We start from the raw sequence: 27,697 nt of genomic DNA on the forward strand, positions 1-27,697 counted from the left end.
CCTATAACTGCACACGCACTAAAACCTACCCATTACAGGGGGCTAGGGATATATTCTTTAACATACCTAAAACTTACCCCTCACAGGAGTGAGTAAATCATTTTTATTATTATTATTATTATTATTTTTTACTTTTTTTTTTTTTTTTTTTTTTTAAATAGAGTTGGTTGAGGTAGTCTGGTAGTATAGTGGTTAGTTCAGGTTGAATAGGAACAGGGGGACCTGGGTTCGAGACCGGTGATGAAATAAGATTTTTTAAATTGGATGTGGATGAGATGTTCATCCGATTCGGGGTGCCGAACGAACTTCATAGTGACCAGGGGCAGACTTTGAGAGCCGATTGTTCAGTGAAGTGTGCCTGCGATTGGGGGTGGAGAAGAGCATTAAGCAAGATGGTTGGGTTTTTGTGTTAGTAAAGTTATGTGTGTTTATGTTCAAGTTAGTTTGGGTGTTCTTGGTTCATTTACTGCCTTATATAAAAATGTGTCTCTCACCGTCATGGAGAGAGATGTGTGAGGGAGGGACATGGGGATGGGGCCTTGCCTGTGTTGTTCTTATTCTGTGTTTGTAATAAAAAGGAGAAAGAACACAGTACTGCCCTGCCCCCTGCTGGTTTGTTCTATGCAACTCGCAGAGTCTCCTGGTCGTGCGGTGTATGGGACACGTGTGCTCGCATGTCGTGATAGCAATTAGCCTATAAAAAGTACATTAGCATAGCTTAGCTCCGGTTAGTCCCCACATTGTACTGAATAACTGCTAGTTATTACAATATATTTGGATATTACAATATACATATACATGGTTGGACTTTTACTTCCTGAAGCAAGGATGGTCACCTTATGACCAACACTAGCACTTTTAGAATTGAATGCAGAGTAAAGGCAGAAAGTTTGGAAATAAATTCCACACCATCAGATGTCTGTTGTTGTAACTGTACTGTACACCTACTACCAGTATTGACAATTACACATATAATTGTGTTGTGATCTATCAGTCCTTACAGGCAATAGATGAACTGTTCCTCTTCCTGAACTACCTAGCCCTCTGTCCTTGGAACCGATAGGCTATGCTGTTTTCAGTTGATGAATGAATGGAACATTGTAGCGCGAATCCCATCCAATAAATCGCAATAATCTTTGTGCTTTGTTACTATTGATATGAAACAAAGTCTCAGATTTAAAATTACGTCCATTTTCTTACGAAATTCAATAACATAAATAGCATTTTGGCGCTGTGGCGTGAGATCGATCTGGCGCAGTTCAAGAGAAGCACATGATCTTCTCTTCCGCATTAATAATACTAGGTACAGCGCGAAGTATACATGAATGAACATCGAAAGTGTGTTAAAGATAGAGTACAACTTATCGAACTTATCCATATCATGTTACATGCAATCGCTCAATCACTGTTTCAACCGTGGAAAGACGTCAGTAAAGCACATGTAAACAATGTTATGTAACGTCACATTTACCTCAGAAAAACCATACCCAATGACCATAAACTTGTTAGTCTAGAAAAATATACTAATCAGTTCATTTTTACTTTCAATATAGTAGGCTAATGAAGCCTAGTTGGCTACAACTGACTCCCATAGTTTACAGCATTAGTTGATTTGTTTTCCTTGAGAAATTTTGCCATGTATTGTACCTGATATCCCAAATAATCAATGAATCGAATCAAATCGAATCGCAAGCTTGTGAATCAAAATTGAATCGAATTGTGACATTTGTGCCAATACCCAGCTCTAACTTGAACAATGTAAAAATGAACAGCACTCTACTTAAACAAAGATTTTTATATACAGTATAATTGTGCTTCAAATTAAAAAAAGTATTTACCTTCACCTTATTCTTGTTTGAAATCATTTACATAATATATATGAATGTATATGGAGTGTGATAAAAAGGTAACCTTGAAATCGTGGTGTTAAAGGCGACACGAGCTAAGGAAAAAATTGGGTGCACCTACATTTTGTGCTGGTGCTCCTAAATAAAAAAGTTAGGCGCACCAGTGCAACCAAGGCATGTTAAAATTGTCACTTTTTAATGGTGAGCAAAAACGTTTTTGTGTGTGTCCCTTTAAATGTAAATGAGCTGCTGCTCAGGCATAGGGCTGTCGCGGTGAAGGATTTTCCCTTGCAGTAATTTTGAGTGGCTCAATAGCGCGATATGCGGTTTTATCGCCATTTTTATTTATTTATCCATGCACAAAAACGAGTATATTTTCAGTAACCAATGTAACCGAAACTAAACAGCATCTATCTGTGCATTGAAAGGCTGTCGATCAGCGCAGAGTTACAATGGGAAAAGACTGTCTTTCAATGAGTCATTATAACTGTTCATTCAACGAGCACGTTCAAAAACGCTGATTCATTAAAAGATAGTTATGAAATAAGGTGTTAATAATTTTTAACTTTGAGCTCCACTTTTCAAGGCTCAGCTGACCAGCAATGCGTCGCATGGGTACGCTGAAGCTGATGCGATTCAATGTGTGACTCTCTGATTTTTGTTTCCCACGGCTGTCTCGAGCTGTGGATGCTGACCAGTGCTTTCACTGATGCCATTCATGGTAAATGCCCTTAAAGGAGTCATAACCTAGTATTACCTTGGATACCCACGCTCTATTATAGTCTTTCAGGCCCTTCTAAAAAAGAAAAGTGGAAAAAAAAATAAACACAGAGCTCCTGACCCTTATTTCTGAAGGCATTATTGTCTTGCGAGATCTGATGCGATATTTTGGCTGTCGTGGACAGTCATTTTAATAATGCAAATGAGGGGCGCGTTGATTGGTGGCAGGAAGGAGGGGGGTTGACACCGCAGGTAACGCTTTAGCATATCATTCCAAAATGATATCATGGCGCAAGTTGTGAATGAACCCGACCTGGCCGCGACCGGCTTCCCGGCCAGTGTATAAGCGTTAGGCAATCAATATACAATAGCCGAATTCATGATGATCTCAGTCATTTGTTGTTTGCAAAGTAACGTTAGCAGCCATTCCCCATGTTTACCTCGAAGCTAATACTCCCGCTAGCATACAATAGCCGCATTAGCAGTTAGCTGCTGTTTGTTACACACAGTAGAGCATTAAAAACACATTCTTACCGTTTCAATTGCAGGCAAGTCTCTGATTGTTGGAATGGCCCCTTTTTCCCGAGCTTCGATGCCAACTTCGCCTGATATTGCCCCAAATTTGTGAAGGATTCCGGCATAAAATGTTTAGTTAGCACAGACACATAACGTTAAGCCAGTGGGAAGGGTTGTAGGAACCGCGTCATTAAAAATGAATTTAATCCACTGGTCCCTGATAGCTTGGTCCGTTCTTGGGAGAGAAAACACATTTACATGTTGATTCTGGCAGTCAACAACAGAGCAACTCACGTGTGCACTATATTTCTGCATCTTTCTCGACTGAACTGAATATGAGGGGGAGAGGGGCAGGGCGGCCTTCCTGCAGCATAGGTCTGCGGTGTCCATATATGGTATATCCTCCCCCGTCATGACGTCAAGTCGGGGCTGAAATTAAAATCTCGTATTTGAGTGCGCGTGCACGCGCGCTGGTTTACGAACCCTGGGGTAAACAAACGCTTCACTTTTAAATATCGGCTTCCCGGCCAGTGTATAATCGTTAGGCAATCATAACATACATTGATTCTCGTGGAAAAGTGAAAATTACAGGTTATGACTCTTTTAAATATTAAAAGGATGACACGACTTATTTTGCTTTCCTTGGACACAGCAACCTTTTCACAAATCTATATGACTTGATCTCTAAGACAGATGCAGGTAATCGCACGCGCTTAAGTGCAAATCCACAAAGCCTCTGTACAAATCACCATGATAAAAACAGTCTCGTTATCCTTATTAACTTATTTAACATTCATTACACATGCACGAAGTTCAAAACAAGAAGGGTATTGCCTATAAAAAAAGAAAACGCGCACATATCGTGGTTGCTGCGGTTACTTGCATTCCTCTGCGGCTTGTCAGTAGCGCGGTACTACAATATTGCGGTTATCGCGACAGCCCTACTCAGGCACAGGGGGCGCAGCTTTCTTCATTACCTCACACAGACACACTAAAAATTTCAAAAACTTTTAGCCTTTTCAAACCAGTCAGAGAATGATGGATAGACTCAAGAAGTGACCACATGTAGAATGCAACAGGACATTTCTAAATGGTTAGTTGATGAATTTTGGTGAATTTTGGTGGCTTATGTGTAGTTATCTTCTAGTCAGTGATCTTCTCCTGTAGCTCAAACAGTAGTGTGTTGGCGCTTGCAACGCTAAGGTCACGGGTACTGCAAAACAAATTCAACGCGCATGAGTGACCTGCCCCATAACAAATACAACAATACAAATGGCTGTTTGAAGACATGAAAATACTGATGTTCTTTCTTGCCCGGTATACAATGTAGGATTTTGGACAGTACAGTAATCACTGTACAGTCTACATTTATGTCCATGTACATATTACATTACATCCAAAATGTCATAACCTCAACATCTCTTAAAGCCCTGGTCACCTCCAGCTTGCCCGTCCCTATTATGAAATACACTAACAATCCAGTAGTCATAAATACCCTTAAAATTTGGTTTCAACTTAGACAGAACTTTAAATGTGAAAACCTTTTTCATTTAAGTCCCATACACAATAATCACCTTTTCCCCCAGGCAATGCTAGACTCTGAATTCACTCTTTGGCAAAAGCGAGGCATTCTCTATTTTAAAGACTTGTACAAAAACTCAATTTTTGCAAACTTTGATGATTTGTCGCACAGATTTAGTCTAGCCTATTTCGTTACTTTCAAATCCGCCATTTCCTTCAGCATCATTTTTCTAACTTTCCATACACACCACCACCCTCGGGCTTAGAGAATTTGTTAGAACCCGCAGTCAATTACAAAAAAAAATATTTCAAGGATATATGGGCTGATAACCAGTCTTAAAACCACAAATCTTGCAAAGATTAGAGCAGACTGGGGGTAGTTGTTACTATTAGAAAATGTGAGCATTGTTTCTACAATTGTTGCCATTTGCATTCATGTAAATGTACATGCCCTGTATCACTGGTGCTCAATAAAAAATACTTTACAAAATGTCATACCAAGTTTGTTAGATACATATCGTACAGTGTGATTTATAATCTTATAGAAATGCCAAAAATTGCAGTCTGTAGCAAGCATGACAAGCGGGAGTCAGAAACAGAAAGTTGCGCAGCGCTGTTGTCGCCACCTACTGTCAGAGATTGACACTGCATTTACTGACCGTTAAGTTCACACAAGTTACCAACTGATGCATCCTCGGTAAAATGGGCGTGTCAAGAACACTTCCGGGATTTTTAACAGTTCTTACCAAAATGCAAACTTGTGTATTGGGACAGTACTTGGGCAGCGACTGATGACGTTTCACAAGTCCACAAGAACACAAGTACAGACAAGAACGCATATTGAGAAACGGCCAGAAAGTTGCGCAGCGCTGTTGTTTTTCCGTTTTTCCATGAGCGCCACCTACTGTCAGAGATTGACACTGCATTTACTGACATTTTTTGCATTGGTCTGAACAGACAAACCTCATGTGAATTTGGTGCCGAACATTCGTGTCAATGTGAAAATGTCCTGTCGCTCACCGTGGCTGTTGGGAAACTAACTTAGAAAAAACATGTTTCTCCGCACATAAAGATGAGCTACAGTGATCTCAGACTGAGGTGATGTGGTTTCTCCACTGCATGGATCTTCATGTGTCGCTTCAGGTTACTTTTAAAAGAGAAACTCTTTACACACTGATCGCACGTGTGCGGCTTCTCTTCGCTGTGGATCCTCTCATGTGTTTTCAGAGATGATGATCGACTGAATCTCTTGTCACAGTGTGAACACTTGTAAGGTTTCTCTCCAGTGTGAATTCTCTGGTGCCGTTTTAACTTGTCCGCTGTAATAAAAGTCTTCTCACACTCAAAGCACATGTACTCTCTCACACCAGTGTGAGTTTTCTGATGTTTATGTAAAGATTGCCGCTGAGAAAAACTCTTTCCACACACAGAACATGAATGCGGCTTCTCCTTTGTATGAACTGTCAGGTGTTTCTTCAGGTGTGATGCACAGAGAAATGTTTTGCCGCATTGATGACATGTGAACGGCTTCTCTCCGGTGTGGATCCTCATGTGAATCTCAAGGCTTGATGATTGTGTGAAACTCTTCCCACACTGATCACATGTGAACGGCTTCTCTCCAGTGTGGATTTTCATGTGTTTCTTAAGGGATGAAGATCGACTGAAACTCTTCCCGCATTGATCACATGAGAACGGCTTCTCTCCAGTGTGGATCATCATGTGAACATCAAGAGAATGTTTGAATGTGAAATTGTTTTCACATTGATGGCATACATGCGGCTTCTTCTCCAGTGTGGATCCTCTCATGGGTTTTCAGATTTGATGAGTGACTGAATCTCTTGTCACAGTGTGAACACTTGTAAGGTTTCTCTCCAGTGTGAATTCTCTGGTGCCGTTTTAACTTGTCCGCTGTAATAAAAGTCTTCTCACACTCAAAGCACATGTACTCTCTCACACCAGTATGTCTTTTCTCATGTAAATATTTCAGCAGTGAAAAACTCTTTCCACACAGAACATGAATGCGGCTTCTCCTTCGTATGAACTGTCAGGTGTGTCTTCAGCTCTGATGCCCAAATAAATGTTTTGCCGCATTGATCACATGAGAACGGCTTCTCTCTGGTGTGGATCCTTATGTGATCCTTAAGTTTACTTTTGCATAAGAATCTCTTTCCACAGTGATCACATGTGAACGGCTTCTCTCCGGTGTGGATCCTCATGTGACGCTCAAGACCTTGTTTGGTTGTGAAACTCTTTCCACACTGATCACATGAGAACGGCTTCTCTCCAGTATGAATTCTCATGTGAATCTGAAGACTTGCTTTGCCTGATAAACTGTTTCCACACTGAGTGCAGGTGAAAGATTTCTTGGCTCTTCTTTTCTTTAAAAATGTATTTTTAGTCTTTGAGCGACTCAAGGGTTTTTCTCCAGGTTTGACATGATGTTCCTCCTCCACTTCACTCAGTTCTTCACTCTCCTCCTTCACTACACTCAGTTCTTCTCTCTCCTCCTTCACTTCACTCAGTTCTTCACTCTCCTCCTTCACTTCACTCAGTTCTTCACTCTCCTCCTTCACTTCACTCAGTTCTTCACTCTCCTCTTTCACTTCACTCAGTTCTTCACTCTCCTCTCTCTCTTCCATCAGATCTGACATGAAAGAAAAAAATATTAAATTTCATTTCATTCATTACCACTTCATTCGCCATGAACTTGTTTGTTTCTTTTATTATTTTATGCAATCAGAAACCATCAAACCGGTCGCGCTTTGTATCTCTCTGTGCAAATCCTTCCTTCCCGCTCTGCCAGAAAGCAGCTGTCATTTACTGACGGAAAGCATGACAATAACCACAATAAAGCCATATATTGCCGAAAAGCGCATGTTGTCTTTTTTTAGGAGCAATTTGAATGGTTTTGATAGGACCCGATGTCAACGCAGTGCTGAAGTGCCAACTAGTCTCTCCCTATGGAGGATCCCTTTACCACTCTACAGATAAAGCGTTGTTGGGAAAATGCGTTTCGCGTACCTACCCCGAAGTGACAAAATAAAATAAAGGAAAAAATAAAGGAAAGACCAGTACTTTGTTTAGGCTTGGTCTGTAGGGAATTACAACCCTGCGCACATATATTCAAACGCACATAACTATAGAACCAATTCTTAATGCGCATGTGAACGCCATCAGCGTTTCTCACAGGTTCGCGTTTAAAGTTTTGTGTAGAGAGAATCGTCTTAGCGGCCCCTAATTTAATAACAAATGATCGGTGCGACGGAAGCGAATCAATCAAAACTAACTTTAGCTGGAAAATAACTTTATTAAAGAACCGCTATAAAGCCAAAACAATCTCTGTTACCTTAAATTATACGTTTATCTCTGTAAAGCTGCTTTGAAACAATCTACATTGTTAAAAGCGCTATATAAATGAGGATGACTTGACTTGTAACATGTCACCGTGCAGCTCTCAAGCCAGATGCTGTGGACAGGCTGGTGTTTTTATCACACACCTTGAAACGCATGTAGATCCAAAGAAACGCAGTTAATGGCAAAAAATGTTCAAGCTGCTGAAAGCCTGTTTCCTCTGTTCTAGTGACTTTTATATTATAAAGGCTATTTTACCTTTTAGTCTTTAAATCGACAGACCAGGATCATCCAAAGTATGGGAATACTTTAAACTACGGCCGAACAGAAAGGTGCTTTGTTTACTATGCAAACTATGCCCCATTCGGCAAATGGACTTTAATTTATAACTTCAACTTAAATCTGTCAACGAAGCTGTCAGTGCATTTGCCAGTTTTTAAAAGTTGTGTATGCACATGTAGACTAGAGACCTGCACTCCCGCGGGACCCAACGCAACAGAGTGCGGCGCGGAAATAGATCTGATGGCTATTTTTTTTTTGCAGGGTGGTAGGGGAAGACTCATGAATATTCATTAGGGAACTCATCCCTGATAGGCTCACCGATACTCCAACGTTCTGAGAAGCCATGGTAACCCCAAACAATGAGATATCAGATCGCTGCGTCACCAGAGATGGGGAAATTCCGTGAGGGATTGTGATTGACCTACACGATTAATGTTATAATTTAAGTGGATTAGCGGTGAAAATCACGAACGCAAATGGTTATAGGAATATAGTATAGTGGGCCTAATTGCATGGGATGCAGTTCTAATGTTGTGCTAATTGCATGGGATCACGGTCAAAATTCCCAATATAGGCTATCACACCAGAAATCATGTAATTGTAGCAAACCATGAATAATTATTATATTATGGTAGTCTTTTCTCTCTGTTTTGCATGCATCATCATCATCATTATTATTATTATTATTTATTTATTTATTTTTGGCTCTTGTCACAGTGTATAGGCTACTTAACCTGAATCAGCACTGTTCATAGAGGTACAGTAGGCAACACCATTAGGATCATGTAACACAAAATAAATGTTGTTGTTTTTCTATTTTATGATACAGGGAATAATCTTAAGTTTCGTTTTTATTTTGTTACCATAAGATCTGCGGACATCACTGGGTTTTAATTTGAGGAATAAGAACCTGACGATACATATCGTGACATAGCCTACACATATTGAAACATATTATATTTATTCATATAACATAAATTGCACCATTTTTTTAATTTCTAAGTCAATAAAGTGTAGGCTAAATTAATAAATGTAGTGTAAATGTAGTCATGAAACAAACTTCCATTCAAAAGTTTGGGGTCAGTAGTTTTTCAAAACAAATTAATACTTTCATACAGCAAGGAAACATTAAATTGATAAAAATTGACAGTAAAACTTTAACATTGTTTAAAAAAAATCTATTTAAAAAATCTATATGAATATGAACTTTCAGTTCAAAGAATTCTTTAAAAAACTATCACAGTTTCCCAAAAAATAAAGCACCACAACTGATTTCAACATTGATAATAATAATAATAATAGTTATGCTAAAATGTATCTTTGCATCACAAAAAAATAAATAAAAAAATAAAATAAATTTAATATATGTCCAAATAGAAACTTATTTAAAATTGATTCGTGGGACTCCCGCAAAATAGATTTATCTATAAATTAAACATCTAAAAACGAATAAATTATCATTCATATGTTGCACAAAAGCAACAAGAACAACTAAAACAAAAAAGAAACGATTTACAGGCCAGAGTTTCTATTTATAACATGTTTGCAGCGTTGAACAATGTAACCAATCACAGACATGTGTTGATTTATTGAACACCAATCAGATGCATTTAAGATAGAATCCCCTCACCGCTCAAAATTGACTTTTTGTTCAGTGCTGAATTCTGCATACTGGCAAATCATCTGATTATAGCAAACAAAGTGTAGATATTATGAAAGATTCATTGTGCAGCCAGGTCCATTGATAATAACAGAGATTTGTGAGATCGAGATGAACTGAGATGTCAGTTTTTTAGGAATTATTAAGGGAGAAATCCGTCCCTCGCAGGTCTCTAATGTAGACTTTAAAAACAAACGACTAACATTATATTTACATTAACAGTAGCCAGGGCTCCAGACTAACTTTTTTTATTAGGAGCGCTGTAGCCCCTGACTTAAAATTTTAGGAGCGCAAGCAGAAAATTTAGGGGCACATCTTAAATCACCTTGCAATGCAATTATTCACATTTCCCCCAAAAATAACTGTATTACTGACAAATGCTTTGATAATAAATAGACTTAACGTACAGAAATTACAATGTGCAGTTTTATTTTAAGTTCACAGGGCTCCAGACTAACATTTGAGGGCAGCGGCACTAAGTTCTACAGAAAGTATCTGGTAGCACTGTGGGATGACAAAGCACTGAGCTTAATTTGAGGTGTAGATAAAATTAACTTGAACTATTATCATTCATAATGTCTTAATATTAATTCAATAGCAAAATGAGTGACAAAATAGATATTAGGGATTGAAAATAGCCAATAAGCGCCCTCAGCAGCTATGTTTACAATGGTAATTTAATTTTATTTATTTTTTTAAATAAGTGTGAGTTTTACTACTTCTTGAAACTTTTAGTTTTATAAATAGAGACAATCTTTAAAGGTTGAACAAAAAATGTTTTGGTCAACACATTAAAAATAACATTTAAATTACATGTGTAGGCTACTGTTATAACCACAGTATACCGTTACAGTTAGTGTTACTACATTAAATCCATGGTGAATGTTGCTGATCTGTGGACCTAAAGCCTTCTATAACTTGTTCGTTCATGGCACATGTTTCTCCTGGTTTCCACGTTAGCGCTGTTTGATCTGATATGGTTTATAACAGAGAATTCTGCGTTGAATCTGAATGTTTCTCACTGGATCTCGCAACGATGTTATTAATTCTGTCGCGAACTCAATGGATTTCTTCACTGGATGTCCACGATGTGACGGTGTTGCGTGATCGAGATCCGCCCGCGACTGGCGAGAGAAGCTCTGCGCTGTCTATTATTGGTTCGAACTATTAAACGGTCCGTGACGCAGAAATGAGTAGCGCAGTTTTTTTCCGCTTTCATTTTGTTTTGATTTATTAACATGTCACGGCATACTCTATGCTTGAGGCTGAGAATGTGTCTAACTAGCATATTGTGTTTAAACTGCGAAGTGCCTGCACCGTCTGCAAACTTCATTTTCCCCGCAGTTCTGGGATAGCGACTGCAACATTCGCAGTTCATTAAGTTCGTCTCCTTACAGTACCTCAACCAGCTGAATTCTCGCAGCCAGTCTTCCCGAAAATGGTGGGTTCGGGCCTTTATCACCTCACAAACCTCTGATTCTGAATCATCATCCGGCTGTGTCTGTGACATTGATATTTGTCTCCGTCTCCTTCCCACGGACGTTTACGCGCGCTCGATTATCTCTAGGACCCTCCCCCTCCACACATTAGCCAGTTACAGTGGCCATTCCCAATTCTTCTCACACTCATTGGCCTGCCACACATTCCGGATTCACTGACGCGCACCTTCCGTTTAACGTGTAAAAACAAAACAAATTTACTGGTCGCACATGTGCGACTGGATGAAAAATTCAGTCGCACACTCTCAAATTTTGGTCGCAAAATGCGACCATTTGGTCGCAGTCTGGAGCCCTGGTAGCCTAGGCTGCAATCTAGTGGATGTGAACCTTTTAACAGAGAAACACAAGTGCATTTTCAACAAGTTAATGGACGAGTTAATTAAGTAAATCAGATAGATTAATCGACAACAATAATAATCGTTAGATGCAGCCCTAGTTTACATACATATTTTTTTCCTGAGTGCAATATTTTACAAATCTGATTATCGTTATCGGCAAAATCCCCAAAAATATTGAGATAAAAATTTTTTGTCAATATCGCACACCGCTACGTTAATCACATTCATCAACCCTGTTACCAAGGTTATTATAAGAAGAAGAATCTCTATAATTATGAATAACTTGTATGATATTTGACAAATACAACTTCATCAGTAACTTAGTGTTTACGGATTATTCCTAAAAAAAACAAAAAACAATTTAGTAAACTATATTGAAAATGACTAAAATTCTGGTAACATTGTTGCAAATTGGGAACCAGATATAAAATAAATGTAAAATAAAACAGTTAAAGTAGTATTTAGCCTGATCTGATGTTGACAATCAATATAAAAATGTCTCAAACCTCCCTTTACTGACCATTTGTTGAAGAAAAACCCAGAACATTCTGTACCGTTTCATAGTTGAACTGTTTATCTAAATGTGATGAAGTGCTTGAATGTTTCAGCATCATGAATGAATGAAGAATAAACACCAACCTCTTTGTTCTTCAGGATCTTCAGTGTGTTTCATTCTGCAGGGTTCTGGATCACTCATGTTCTCACTGTCCTCTTTAATAAACTCAAGTCTTCACTTGTTTTCCAGCATTTATTGGAGAATTGCAGTGGGAGGAGCTTCACTGATGACGGATTTTAGGAGATCTAATAAATGAGGTGAAAACAGGAACTATTGTCATGAAATAAAGAGTGTTTTCAGCAGATCTGTTAATATTGATGAGCCTCAGACTATCAACACTCATTCAACAAGCCATTCAGGATCATCAGCAGATCATCTCACTTTATTCTGAGTGTTTGCTGTTAGAAACACATTATTTGAGTCAGGATACATGACAAAAGCCTGTAAAACTGCTCTACAGATAAATAATTACAGAAGCATAATATAATTTGTACATTTGAATCTAAATATAGTTAGATTTTGTGACAATCCCGAAGTACTTAAATCATTAAAATATTACATTTTATGTGCGCTGAAACTTATAATGATCATAAAACGTTTAAAAATAAATAGCATCACAAAGCAATATTGTTCCAAGAGTAAAACGCTATTTATTTATTTATAATATTAACATTTAAGAGTTGATTTAAATGTCTGACGTTGCTCATTATAGGCTCAACGTAAAGTAGCTTATCAGTATAACACTTGAGATCATTTCCCATCAATTCCCCTCACAGATCTCAAACTTTACCTCTTAACTTGACATTCAGTAACAGTTCTCACTCCAAACATCGAGACAATCACACAAACGAACACAACATCGCTCAGGTCTGAATGAACTCAACATATTCTCCTCATGCTCGCTGCTGCTGCACTAAATGTTTATTTCAGAAGGAAGACGCCAGAAAAGACGCACAAGTATCGCTGTGATCGATGAAAACAATACAGAAATGAGCCTGTCGCTTAATCAAACTGTATAAAGTGTGTGTGATGGTTGTGTAAATATGAGAAATACCGTGAACTGCTCTCCTCACCTCAGAAGACTCGACGCTGAAACTCTCAATGAGGGAAACTGCGTCCCAATTCGCATACTATCCGTCCTAAATAGTATGCGAAACTAGATTTAGTACGTCCCAAATCGTAGTATGTTGAAATGAGTATTCCAAAGATACCCGGATGGTCTACTATTTCCGGTTAGAATTCGAAGTGCAGATCAATGCACACTCTTACGGCTGATATTGCCCACAACCCATTGCGTGCAGGAGGGAGGAGCTTTGCGTGATGTAGACACGGCAGTCGGATGCAGCAGCGGAGATGCGCCCTCAGTTTTTAAGTGTAAGAATTCAAATGTTTAACCCTAATTAAAGCTATATTGAATTGTCTCGTAATATTAATGGGTTTATGTTGTGCCAAAAAAGTACCTGGTTTATCTTGTAGGGTCTGATGAAGATACCGAGCGCCTCATTGCAGGCTACAAAACAATAAATAAAAAGGCTCTAGTGTCATGCAACAAGTGTCTTTTTTATGTATTTCTTTTGATGTTTCTGTCTGACTTATTTGTAGTAATACTGTGGCTGTACAAATGTTAACTTTATCAGTCCAACATGGTTACTACACTTTTACTATAGTAAAAGCATGGTTCATTTTCATCTGGGTATTTTTAAGTATTATACATAACTTGAGTATAAGATTAAGTATAAAATACGTTAAACAATAGTTACACTATAAACTTTAAATATTTTAACTCAGAAAATAAGTAGCTTTCGTTACACACATTTGCACATGAACGTCAGAACCAGCCGCCTCACAAACGACCTGCGTTTGGTTGATCTACGACGACGCCCTGCTTCACTCCTACATTTGGTAAAACACATTGTAAATGTATTGTGGAAAAAAAGATGGGAATAGTAAATAAAATTATATTGGATATATAAGAATGAATGAAATGTCAAATGTTTTGTTAACAGTCGCGGTATGAGTAACTAGGCAACCACGTTCTCGTTTACGTTGCATGACGTCATCGAAGTATGTCCCAGAACGTGCATACTCTTTTGCTACACACTCAAAAGTATGTACTTTTTCATCACAAAAAAAGTACATACTTTTAGGTCGTAGTATAAGTAGGCGAATTGGGACTCAGCTGTTGCCAACTATTTCCAAAGGGAAAGTAGCGAACGCATTCTTCTTCTTTGTTACGTTTTATGGCGGGTGGCACTAGCATTATGGTGCATTACCGCCACCTACTATGTTGGAGCTTTTTTTATTTATTTTTTTATTAACAAATATGTACAGAACAAAACTGTTTGCCAGGGGTACAAACATTAAAATAAATAAGGCTACAAAGAGTATACAAAAAACACATTAGTTGCATAGGAATTTTTCTAGAATAGAATTTGTTTTTAAAGCCTTTGACTGTTTAAGATCTTTGATGGTGGTGCTGTAATGAGACAGCTCTTGTAGAAATAGGTTAAATAATGGCTTGCTGTCAGTCCATTTTCTTTTATGAATGTGAAATTTTCCTAAAAATAAAACAAGTTGTACAAAGAAAATCAAGTCCTTTTCCAAATTAATGTCCTCAAAGTAAAGAAGAACGTCCTTCTCCTGCAAATATAATGACTGTCCTGTTTTCCTTTCAATAAAATTTTGTACATTCATCCAGAACATTTTAGTAAACACACAATGATAAAACAAATGTTCAATAGTTTCTTCATTTGAGCCACAGAAATTACATGAATACTCAATATCAATCTTAAATCTTTCTAACGTCTTTTTTGCCGGATATATTCTGTGTATAATTTTGAAAGATACTTCATTTATTTTATTTTATTGTTAAAGGCCCTTTCACACCGGATGCGTAACGAAAAAGCGAAACGAAAAAGCGAATAATTCGTGTGCGAATATAGTTCGCATCAAAACCATTAGGTTGGCAATGCTTAACATCAGCCGCGACGCGAATTTGCGACGTCTGTGACGTTCAGAGAGCTTCAACATTCCAAAACTTTCGCGCGAATCGCGCCGACAGCTGAGAAAACATGGACACTTCATCATCATCATCATCATCATCCAGTCATAGTCATAGCATCCAGTGAAGACGAGCTTTTCATTTTATTTAAAAGACAGAAAAGAAGGTTTTGGGTGCACCCAATCTTACAGAACAGAGAGTCTGAAGGTGAGTATGCTAATGTGCACTTTTTTTTTTTTGCGTCTTCAACTAAACACAGTGCGTTTTGTAATGTCACTACACTAAAAACTGTAGATATCACACAAAGAATTTATACTAAAAGCAGCCCTAAATAGTCTCACTACATTTTGTTACGTGTTCAAAGTAAACACGGTCCCTGTCTCTATCTTTGACAATAATAGTGTTAGCTTTCTATCCCAAATGTAGTTTAGCCTGCTAGCCTACACAGCACAGGACAATACAACGACTAAAACTATCACACAACATACTCACAGTCGTGATAACCGAGTTGGTTGGCAATGCTGAGCCACACATTGTCTTTCAAATCGTTGTCCTTGTATAGTAGTATATGATTGGCTGAAGCCTATTCTGTCGCTGCAAAATAAAAATAAAATAAAATCGACATCGAAGCGGAAAAAATAAACGTCGTTTTTCCCCCGCACCGCATTCGCGTTCGGTGTGGAAGCACTCATTACACACACAGCTGATCGAAAAATAAACCCATCGCGCGAATTATTCGTGCGTCAAGTGTGAAAGGTAAGGTTGCCACCTTTGATTTGTGAAAAACCAGGACACTCAGATGAAATTTGTTTTTGTTTTTTGGTTTTTTGGGGGGGGGGGGGGGGATCAACCCATATTTGCAAATATACTATGTTAACAGTTGTAGGACTCCCTATTGCCTCTCTTACCTATATTTACATTTACATTTACATTTATTCATTTAGCTGACGCTTATATCCGAAGCGACTTACAATTGCTATATATGTCAGAGGTTGCACGCCTCTGGAGCAACTAGGGGTTAAGTGTCTTGCTCAGGGACACATTGGTGTCTCACAGTAGATTCGAACCCGGGTCTCTCACACCAAAGGCATGTGTCTTATCCACTGCGCCACCACCACCCCTATTTGTCCTGACGTAGATGCTCTCCCTGACGTAGATGCTCTTCCTGACGTAGATGCACTCCCTGACGTAGATGCTCTCCCTGACGTAGATGCACTCCCTGACGTAGATGCTCTCCCTGACATAGATGCACTCCCTGACGTAGATGCTCTCCCTGACGTAGAGGCACTCCCTGACATAGAAGCACTCCCTGACGTAGATGCTCTCCCTGACGTAGAGGCACTCCCTGACATAGAAGCACTCCCTGACGTAGATGCTCTCCCTGACGTAGAGGCACTCCCTGACATAGAAGCACTCCCTGACGTAGATGCACTCCCTGACGTAGATGCACTCCCTGACGTAGATGCTCTCCCTGACGTAGATGCTCTCCCTGACATAGATGCACTCCCTGACGTAGATGCTCTCCCTGACGTAGAGGCACTCCCTGACATAGAAGCACTCCCTGACGTAGATGCACTCCCTGACGTAGATGCTCTCCCTGACGTAGATGCTCTCCCTGACATAGATGCACTCCCTGACGTAGATGCTCTCCCTGACGTAGATGCTCTCCCTGACATAGATGCACTCCCTGACGTAGATGCTCTCCCTGACGTAGAGGCACTCCCTGACATAAAAGCACTCCCTATCGTAGATGCACTCACTCTGGACTCCTTTCTACATTAAATACATACATTAAATACACTTTTGTATAAACATTGTGTAAACATATATACTCTATAATTATAATCTATTATAAAATCGAATCATTTGTAGAAAGATAGGCTATACTCTTTAGCAATTAAAACATGATTACATGTATTATAATAGATTATAAACAACTTTGTTTTGTTTTTGTTAACTTAGTAAATTTGGACTGACATTAACCTAAGACTGACATTTCTCACCTCTTTTTCCATGTGTATTTCTCATCCCTTTTTGCTGCCTTCAGAAGTCCCGGCTGTCCCTCAATGAATGCTTTAAACTCCAAGCATGATAATTTAAAGTTTAATCTAACTTGAAGTTCGGCTTTGACCAACCCCACTGACATCCTGTTCCTTTTGTCTGACCAGACATCCTCCATGTGGCTAAATACACGCTCAGCATAGGTGTTGCTGACAGGGACAGAAAAAACAAATGATACCACTTTGAGCAATTCAGTTGCTGCTTTCTCCTTCTTGAAAAAAAAAGCCCATTTCTTGTCTGGTGCCAGCTCTTCTGGGATGCTTTCAAATACATTGTTTAGTACAGTGTAGTCCTGATACAGTTTGTCTTCGTCAATGCTCAAAGCTAATTTGTCGACCAGTCGCTCGAGAGCATCCCATTCCATTGGACCACTCAGTCGCAGACAGCTAGCGTTAGACATAACTGGATCATCAAAATCAAAGTTAGCCTCCAGGTATTGAACAGCCTTTTCAAAGAAGCTGTCGACCAGTGTTGCAAACTCCGTTTGGTCTCTTGCACTTAGTTTTCGGGATGCCTGCTTTGTTTTACTACCATAAAATCTGTCTGCACGGCGCGAGATTAGTTGGCTGCGCAATCGGCTAATTACTCCGTGAACATCCAGTAGAGTAGCACTCTCATTTTCCAACTTCCGAATTGCGCTGTCAAATTCCTGCATTACATTGTGCATGAGCAACAGGAAACATCCAGACACTGTCACATCATCCTCATCATTGCTGTTGGCAGCATCAGCACCACTTCTGCATACAACCTTCCAGATAATGTCAGGACAATCCTTCTTTCCCAGTGACAAAAAATAAGAAGTGAGGGCAGGCCAACACTCCAGGATCCGCTGAATTGCAGGCAAAAGAGATAACCAACGGGTTGGTACATGCCTCAGTATCTCTTTTTACTGTACTGAAGTAAACTCGCAAAACTCTTTCAGAGATTCTACTTTTTTGGCTGAGCATGAGAATTCACTGTAGATTTTTAGGACAATGGATTCAACATCATAACCTGCAGCACTGAGAATTCTGTTCGCGTTTTTCAGGGTGTTGTGGATCAAGTGGCATTTGCAGTTGCCCTTTACGATGTGTGGACTGACTTCTTTCAGTTTTTGATAAACAGAATTATGCTTGCCAAAATTTACAGAAGCATTATCAGCACCATATGCACTGATCTGGCTGGCACACAAGCCATTTGTTTCTGTGATATCCAAAATTTGTTCATAGATTGCTCTGCTGGTTTCATGGGGGTCTTCGTAAAATTCCAATAGCCCATATTTAACACCCTCGTCTTTGTGGAAATATTGGACTGTGTATGGATATAGTTTAGCGCTCCCCGAGTTTGATGCATCAGAGCAGACAGAAAAATATGGGATATTTTTCAGTTCTGTAGCTAAACGCTCCTGGCTGTAAGGTGCTAGGACGTTTTGAACTAAAGCTTCGCTTTTTGTTCTTCCACATGACATTTTTGTGGCAATACTTGAGTCATGGAAGATTTTCGCACTTACTTTATTACCACAATCTGTAGATAAGTAGCTGTGGCCGTGAAGCACTCCGTGGTATACACTGCTAAGCTCCGCTACTGCTATCCTGTCTTCCTCTGGTGAACCTTTCTTGGTCATAAACGTTGCAATGGCTAGATTTTTGCGTTTGCTTAATGCAAAACTCTGGTGCTTCTTTGTTTTTGCATGATTTTCCAGCGCCGTTTTTCCTTCATATTTAACTGAAATTTTGTCAGGACACAAAACACAGGTAGCGGAGAACGGGTCTCCTTGGGTGGGCCTTACCCATTCAGAAAAGTTTTCTCTTTTCGCCCAGTCTGAGTTGTAGGTTGTAAATCGTTTTTTCTTTGACACTGGTGGCTCATCCGATTTTGTTATGTTATCCTCCTCGTCCGTCTCTCCCCCCATTTCACAAAACTGAGTTAATATAAAGTTTTAAAAAAGCTAGCTAGCGAACTCACACTGTTTTATCCTGGATGTGCGTGGATGGATGCGCGCGCGCGACCGACCGACAGCACAGGCAGGTTGCTAGGCGATAGGCGATAAGTTGAGCTTCCAATCAAATAAAAGTAAACGCCTGGCATTGGCCAATCCACTGTTTGTTTACCCGTTTTTACCCGTTTACGGACACAGGATTGGATGTACACAACCATGAAGAAAACACAGTAACAGTAAGGAAACGGTTTAATTTAAAACCAGGAAATTCTACTTTAGAAGTAAATTTTCACCAAAAAACGGGACAATTCGTGTCCCGGGAAAGAATATACATTTTCCGGGACTGTCGCTCAAAAAAGAGAACAATCCCTGGAAAACCGGACGGGTGGCAACGCTAGTGAAAGGGCCTTTAAGGAATTTATTACTCATCAACCACATTTTTTTCCAATCAATATCCTTATAAAGAGATGTCCACAAATTTTTAGCAGGAGGAACCGTAACCTTTACCAAAAGATTTCTGATGTAATTACTTGAACATTTGTTTTTTGAAACATCTACACTTCCCAGAAAAATACTGTTAACAGGAGCTGTCACAAAAAGTGTGATGGATCCAATAATTAGCTGCAAAACATTCCTTGGGATAGCAGCAAAAACAATGTCATATTCTTCTGGTGTAACTGCAATATCAAATTTTGAAATAAATTCTTCAAACAATAACAACTTACCATCCGAATTCATAAGTTGTGAAACCAAAACAACACCATTACTAACCCAGTTTTTGTTGTACAAAGATCTGTTTTTATACTGAATACTCCTGTTATTCCAAATGTAATAATTTGTAGGTGAGAAATGATGTTTGTACACCAGTTTCCATGACAGCAGAGCTTGCTTGTGGAAATTAGCTAATTTTACAGGTAATTTATCAGGGTTATAGTCACATTTCAACACGAAGTTGAGTCCTCCAATTGAATTAAAAATGAATTTAGGGAAAGCATTCCAGATATTATCTTCTTCTTGAATTAATTTAATTAGCCATTTAATTTTAAATGTGTTATTTACTGTTTCAAAACAAAGAACCTCCAGGCCTCCCTTTTGTCTTGTGTGACATAATACCTCTTTTTTAAGATAATGACACTTATTTCTCCAGATGAAATTGAAAAGAATTTTATCTAGTTTTTTAAAAACTGTAGTAGGCATTCCCAAAGCCAGAGACACATAAACAGCTCGTGATATTCCTTCAGCTTTGGACAGTAAAACTCTGCCATTTAAAGAAAGATCCCTCATTAGCCACATGTTAAATTTTGTTTGTTATTTGCTCAACTATTGGGTCAAAGTTTAAGTTGTTACGGGATTCTATAGAGTTGTGTGGTGATATAAAAGTACGGGATTGAGGCCTAGTCCACACGTACGCAGTATTTTTATACACTGTTTTTCCTCCTCCGTTTAAAAAAAAATTCCAACCACATGAAAGTGCAAAAACACCCTAATAAGCGCTGTCAAGAGCATGCCAAACCAACAGGTGGCGATATAACCCAAACCCTAACGCCCTGTTGGCCAATCAGAAGCCTGGAAAAAAGGTTATTACCGGTTCTGACGTCACAAGCCAGAATCTGCGGATTCACCGTCTACACAACAAGCACTGCAACCGGAGTTTCTGAAAATCTTCACCCTGGCAGGAGTTTTCATAAGGGTTTGGTTTCAGAGACCGGATACTGCATTTCTGTGTAGACGAACGGCATTGAAAAAGCTGTAGTTTTGAAAATACCTGTGTTCGTGTGGACAGGGCCTTAATGTCTTCTTTTATCTTCAGTTGATTTAATCTAAAGCTGTGGCTGAAGTCAGTTGTCGTTCTTGTGTTTCTCTTTCCTTCAGTGATTCTGCTTGTTAACAGCAGGTGTTCATCACTAATGCTCAATCATCACTTAATTAATCACTTTATCATCTCATTAACTTTAACTCTGATTCAGAATAAAGATGGGGTTCATACTCTGATTTATAATAATCCTTTACGATTGTTGCTTGCCAGACTGTACAAACCTGATCCTCGCTGTAAGTCATGTCATACTGAAAGATTTAAGTTGTCATTATTGTCAAATCAAGTCAAGACGCGTTAAAAATGGACGCATGCAAGAAAACTCGTCTGGCGTTTTATATCATCAATCAATGACACATACGTTCACAGTGATCTGCATTACACGCAGGATTGAAATGGTGGCTCCAAAGAAATCTCTGTTGGTCATGGCTTTTCTTGAAAAAACAAAGACAATTTGATGGTTGTCGTAGCAAAAGTCACTACAGGACTGAGAGTCAAATCTTCTGACACTGACAGAATTTCATCTGAGGTAAAATTTTATCGCAACAGTCATTAATCGGCTGTCTGTGAACGTGTAAAACTAACAATCAAAGACTTCAGATTTTAGCCTAGGATCAGAGGAATCTTTTAGGATTTGCAAAATTTGTCCCAGGCGGCCAAAATCGCACAGTGTGCACCCAGCTTAACTTCAACACTTTAGAGTGGGACCATATGTACAGAGTTAAATGAAATCTGGGGATTTTACTGTGTGTGTTCTCATGTTGGATTTCTCTCTTTAGTTTGGTAAAATAAAGTTTAAGATGCTAGGTTTGCTATGCCTCACCTCTTCTTCTCCTAATTCTGGATAGTATTATGATGCATATCAACTAACATTCATCCTTTTCAGCTCAAGCTGATACACCAACACCAGGCACAGACTCTCAGAATCATTGGAATAAAAACACACTAGGTACATAATCGATATCGATCATTTCTTAACGATGCCCATCCCTACTCTCACGCAATATATCCTACTAGCTGAAACTCCTTCTTTATGTGTTTACAGCTGTGACGCAATGACGCAAAGACATGCTCGAATTTCCCGCGGAAATCCACCAGTACCACTGGAATTAAAATCATTATTACAAGCTTACCGTTTTGAATCGAGCTAACGCAAGCAGAGTTTTGAACACTGGCTGGTTATGTACTTGCTCAAACACTTATTTTTTATAATTTTTAACCCAAAAAAGTTACGGACAGCAGCTTTAATATGTAATTTCTTTTACTGCAGGTTAGAAGACTCCAGCCTAGGAAGTTGACTAGTTCAGGTCCAGTTTTAGAAGAAAAATACAGTTCGGGAGAAAAACAACGCTCGGGAACCCAATTCTAGTTTGATATCCTGCTTTTTAAAAATAATTTTAGTCTTTTATACATTTCTAATTTTAACCGAACATTTTAATACAGCTTGAACATGATTGATTTGTATGTTCAGAAAAGTGGTGTTGTATACAAAACAAAATATTCACAGAAAAAATGTTTACCTATTAAAAATAAATAAAAAATTATGCTATACTGTTTTTATTCTATGCATTTAGAAATTTAGAGTGAAAAGTTGTCAATAAATGTCAAAAACAGTGTCTTCATTTTACAGTACACAAAATTACAGCAAATTATAAATAAAATATTTGTGGTGATGAAACAGTGCTGTGATTATTACTTGTAGCGTTTATACGCCTGTATAAATATAATTAATTATTATTCATAACGGATTATGATCAATAATTAATTATTTAATTATTTCCAGAAATTTACTGTAGCAGAATCAATAGTATGATCATTTTATCAGTTCATCCAATGAACAGAAAGCATAAACAATTATTAACTCTAGGAAATATAATATCTTCCCGGCCAAGAAAGAATAATCCCCAGCTAACAATAAATTAAGAAATAATCAAGCATAGGTAACTTAGATTGAAGTTCAAGACAATAAATTCGTAAGCACATAACACAAATAATATTTCTCTTTTCAAATACAAACAAAACTTTATTGATTATATGCTAACACACATGAAAGTACCTAACACAAACACACGCACACGCATACACACACATTCATACAAGTTACAGAAATAAATAAAGTATGAAAGAAAGAGTTTGGAAAGAATGAGTTTAAGAATGAGATGATGAAATCTCAAGATTCTATGCACTTATAAGACATAACCTGGAACGAACCATCAATCATTAATTAACCCTTCTATCGTTTCTTAGACAGGTTATTAAATTTATATCAATACACCAGTTCAGCTTAAAAGTCTGGAGGTTACTTGCTCGTTTGCGTTCCTTTTGGGAATTCCTTTGGTCAGCGTCAAAGGGGTTTCCCCGAGTTCGTTCGTGGGCTGGTCTCCTCGTGCTTGGCTAGTCTGTGGCGGCCACTCATGTGGTGTGGATGGCGGATTGTTGAAACGTCTTTGAAGTTGAAAGCATGCGTTGCAGCCGTGAATCGTGGACCGAAACTTTGCAGCAAAACTTAACTTAAAACCGAGACTTTCAATCGGAAAAGAAAGGAAAATTCAGAAAAGAAAGAAAATTGAGACGAGAGTAGTAAGATGGCTTGAATAAAGCTGTTGAACCCGTTCTTCTGATCTTAATTTGGGTTCATTGTCTCTTCGCGTCTACATGGTTACTGATCTGAGAGAGCGAGAACAGAGAGCGAGCACTGTTTCGGGTCTAAGATTTTAAACTCAAAAGTTTGTCCCACCTCCTGAAGAGATCGGACCAATTAGACACTGGCTTTATTTGTCTCATCGTAAATCATGCGTTATCTGGGATCTCCTTACTCTCCACGCTAGAGAGAGAGTACAGAGAGTACAGAGGCCACAGTTTAGACATCATTACTATTATAAGAATACGAAACATTTTACACAGATTTCAATCAAGCCATCCTTTGAATCACGAGCATACGATCATACTGATATGAAACACAACACACTTTCATTTAAACATCTAACAGTTACAATCATTAAAGGACTTACATGGGATATAATCTTATTAAAACATGGATGTAAGTGGTAGAAACAACACAGGATTATGTAGTTGCATGATGTTTTATAATAAGTCCATCGAAAACTGTTCTGGATGATTTTATGTATTGTTATAGGAAAAATCTCAGTTTTCTGGTTTAAAGAGAAGAGAACTCTGGTTTGGAGATTTCAAAGGTCCTAACGGGGGAGGGGTCAGGAATGTTGTGGGGTCCAGCAACATATGCTGGTATCTTGACAAAGCACTGAGTTGTGCCATCTCTGAACCAATAATTTTTTAAAAAACCCTCTCATTGACAATGTTCTTCCGTTCGCTTGGCCATAAAAGTTCTCATTGTAGCCTTACCGGCTCCGGGATGGGTGATTTGAGCCTGGAATGTGAGGACTCTGTGTGGGACCTTGGTCTCTGTCTTTCTCTTAACCAGTCAGTGTTCGGCAACAAAGCTAGCATTGACCAGTTCGTGCTGGGGGGCTCTTCTAAATAGTCAGACCGGTGATGCCGGACCCGATGGCAAGATTGGTGATGATCATGAGACGTTCTGAACAAATCTTCCCCCTTCATTCGCGAGAAGCGGAGAGTTTGAATTAATCTTCTGGAAGAAGATTAGTCTGTGTTTGGTTCATACTTGCAGTCGTTACATACTGTAAAAATACTGTAAACATTTTTACAAGTTACTGCAATTAAATTTACAGTAATCATACTGTGAAGTGAAATTAACTACAGCAACTTACTTGCTAATTGCTGCCAGCAAGCTACTGTAAATTTCACAGTATTCTGTTTACAGTGCAGCAACGAGTATTTCATGATCACAGCAGAGAGAGATGAAGAGTTACAAGAACACAGCTGAAGAGTTTGATCAAACTAAATACTGCAAACGCGGTTTTTCCACTGCATGGATCTTCATGTGTATCTTCAGGCGACTTTTAATAGAGAAACTATTCCCGCATTGATCACACGTGTGCGGCTTCTCTCCAGTGTGGATCGTCTCATGTGCTTTCACAGTTGATGACAGACTGAATCTCTTGTCACAGTGTGAACACTTGTAAGGTTTTTCTCCAGTGTGGATCCTCTCGTGTGTTTTCAGATGTGATGACTGATTGAATCTCTTGTCACAGTGTGAACACTTGTAAGGTTTTTCTCCAGTGTGAATCCTCTGGTGCATTTTTAAACAGTTCGCTGTAGTAAAAGTCTTCCCACACTCAAAGCACATGTACTCTCTCACATCAGTGTGTATTTTCTGATGTACATGTAAAGATTTCAGATGTGAAAAACTCTTTCCACATACAGAACATACATTTGGCTTCTCCTTTGTATGAAATCTCAGGTGTCTCTTCAGGTGTGATTCCCAAGGAAATGTTTTTCCACATTGATCACATGTGAACGGCTTCTCTCCGGTGTGGATCCTCATGTGAATATTAAGAGATGATAATTGCGTGAAACTATTCCCGCATTGATCACATGTGAATGGCTTTTCTCCAGTATGAACTCTCATGTGAAGCTCAAGATTATGTTTGCATGTGAAACTCTTTCCACACTGATCACATGTGAACGGCTTCTGTCCAGTGTGGATCTTCATGTGTCCTTTAAGGGATGATGATTGCTTGAAACTCCTCCCACATTGATCACATGTGAACGGCTTCTCTCCAGTGTGGATCCTTGTGTGAATAATAAGAGATGATGATTGCGTGAAACTCTTCCCGCATTGATCACATGTGAACAGCTTTTCTCCTGTATGAACTCTCATGTGAAGCTTATGATAATGTTTAGATGTGAAACTCTTTCCACATTGATCACATGTGAACGGCTTCTGTCCAGTATGGATCTTCATGTGACGCTTAAGATTATTTTTGCGTGTGAAACTTTTCCCACACTGAGTGCAGGTTGTAGATTTCTCTGCTCTTCTTTTCTTTAAATATGTGCTATTAGTCTTTGAGCGACTCAAAAGTTTTTCTCCAGTTTTGACATGATGTTCCTCCTTCACTTCACTCAGTTCTTCTCTCTCCTCCTTCACTTCACTCAGTTCTTCTCTCTCCTCCTTCACTTCACTCAGTTCTTCTCTCTCCTCCTTCACTTCACTCAGTTCTTCACACTCCTCCTCCACTTCACTCAGTTCTTCTCTCTCCTCCTTCACTTCACTCAGTTCTTCACTCTCCTCCTTCACTTCACTCAGTTCTTCACACTCCTCTTTCACTTCTCTCAGTTCTTCACACTCCTCCTTCACTTCCATCAGGTCTGAAATGAAAGAAAAAAGTTTGATTCCATTTTCAGCAAATCAAAAAATTCAAAAAGAGAAATATGAAGTGAAAGGCCATAAAAGTGTAATCACTTTCTACGTTTTGTATTTTTGCCTTTTTATAAATTAATTATAAGTCCCTGAAACTTTTCATGAATGAGGTACATTGATATTCCTATTTTTTAATATATTTTTTTACATTATAGGCACACATCCTATCTGTTACGGCGACTAGTGAGATCCCCCGTACTCAGTCTTGAGCGCCTTCCCCTGAATACTAATGATGCATACTAGCCTCCTAGTATGCATCATTGGCGCTCTTATTACCTTCCACCTGTCTGTAATGAACTCTGAGCTCAAACCTATATCTAGCTTGTTAACTCAGTGTCATTTGCGAAGTATTATATCATTCCCGTGTTACATGTCTGAGCCTTCTCTGGAAAAACCCCTGTTACTCTGATATACTGAACCTTGGCTTGAACTAACCTATCTGATTGTGTGCAGCCCGCCTTGTGAAACTCTGCCTGTGCCTTGAACTTCTGTAAAACTGTTGCAGAACAGTTCAACTGTTCTGAAACAGCACGTCGAAAACACGATACGCTTGGAACCTCAACAGAGGTGGTTCCATTTAAAGCGAGCCGAAGCGAGCCGTGCCGTACCGTACCATGCAGTGGAAAAGCGCCAAAGTGTGCCGTACCGAACCGAACCGTACCGTACCATGCAGTGGAAAAGCACCATTAGTAGGCCTGTCACGATAACAAATTTTGCTGGACGATAAATTGTCCAAGAAATTATTGCGATAAACGATAACATTGTCGTTCTAAGAATGACGTCATCGCGGTGTGGGCGGTCGTGCGCGTTGGGTGCGCAAGGGCCCATTTCGCCTGCCGGTGTGCACGGCAGATGCGCGCGGCTCCACATCCGAAGATGAACGACTTCGAGCCGAATCTGGCCGAGCATGAACTCATCACACCAGCACCCAGTTTGCACGTCTAAATTAGTTGCTTACATTTAAAAAATGAGCATACAATAGCATAAAAAGCCTTTTTAATGAACATAAAGGTCCATGTTTAATACAAATGTACACGAAAGTTAATTAAATGTTTAGTGAAATTAGAAAATATTTAAGAGATTGTTAATTTAGTTGTATACATACATGTTCCCATCTAGGCTGGCCTACATGTATTTTGTTATAATGTCACAAGTAATAATCTCAGGGTTTACTGGGTTTTACACGATTAATTTTGTATTGGTGGTGGTATCCTAAAATAAACAGCCACGTGTTTATCTTTCTTCTTCTCACTGATTCCTGATGGTTTAGACTTAGATGACAATTACTTGAGTCGCCCGTTTCAAAGAATAG

At 39.0% G+C, this 27,697-nt stretch overlaps 3 protein-coding genes across 5 annotated transcripts in view; 1 reads left to right on the plus strand and 2 right to left on the minus strand.

Annotated features, from left to right (window-relative positions):
• LOC309502936 (uncharacterized protein) overlaps positions 1 to 27,697 on the plus strand; it is a 217,345-nt gene that overhangs the window by 80,302 nt on the left and 109,346 nt on the right. The window lies entirely within an intron of this gene.
• On the minus strand, positions 6,575 to 13,407 carry LOC309508395 (uncharacterized protein; the record flags this gene model as incomplete). Its single annotated transcript, XM_082183012.1, has 4 exons — positions 13,364 to 13,407; positions 12,374 to 12,535; positions 6,754 to 7,248; positions 6,575 to 6,603 (listed from the first exon to the last, which is right to left on the minus strand). The coding sequence occupies exons 2-4, from the start codon at positions 12,429 to 12,431 to the stop codon at positions 6,575 to 6,577; spliced, it is 582 nt and encodes a 193-aa protein (XP_082039138.1). The 5' UTR covers positions 12,432 to 12,535; positions 13,364 to 13,407.
• The window catches only part of LOC309500223 (uncharacterized protein), a 98,487-nt gene continuing 93,413 nt past the window's right edge, over positions 22,624 to 27,697 (minus strand). Inside the window, exon 2 of one of the 2 annotated variants that reach the window (XM_082171791.1) lies at positions 22,624 to 26,333. In XM_082171791.1, coding sequence (XP_082027917.1) covers positions 24,958 to 26,333 — 1,376 coding nt within the window. In that variant the 3' untranslated portion in view covers positions 22,624 to 24,957. The remainder of the gene's footprint in view (positions 26,334 to 27,697) is intronic. The other variant, XM_082171792.1, reaches the window with a different exon arrangement.

The sequence above is a fragment of the Leuciscus leuciscus genome (genome assembly GCF_965113295.1).
Source record: "Leuciscus leuciscus genome assembly, chromosome: 1".
Lineage (NCBI taxonomy): Eukaryota > Metazoa > Chordata > Actinopteri > Cypriniformes > Leuciscidae > Leuciscus > Leuciscus leuciscus.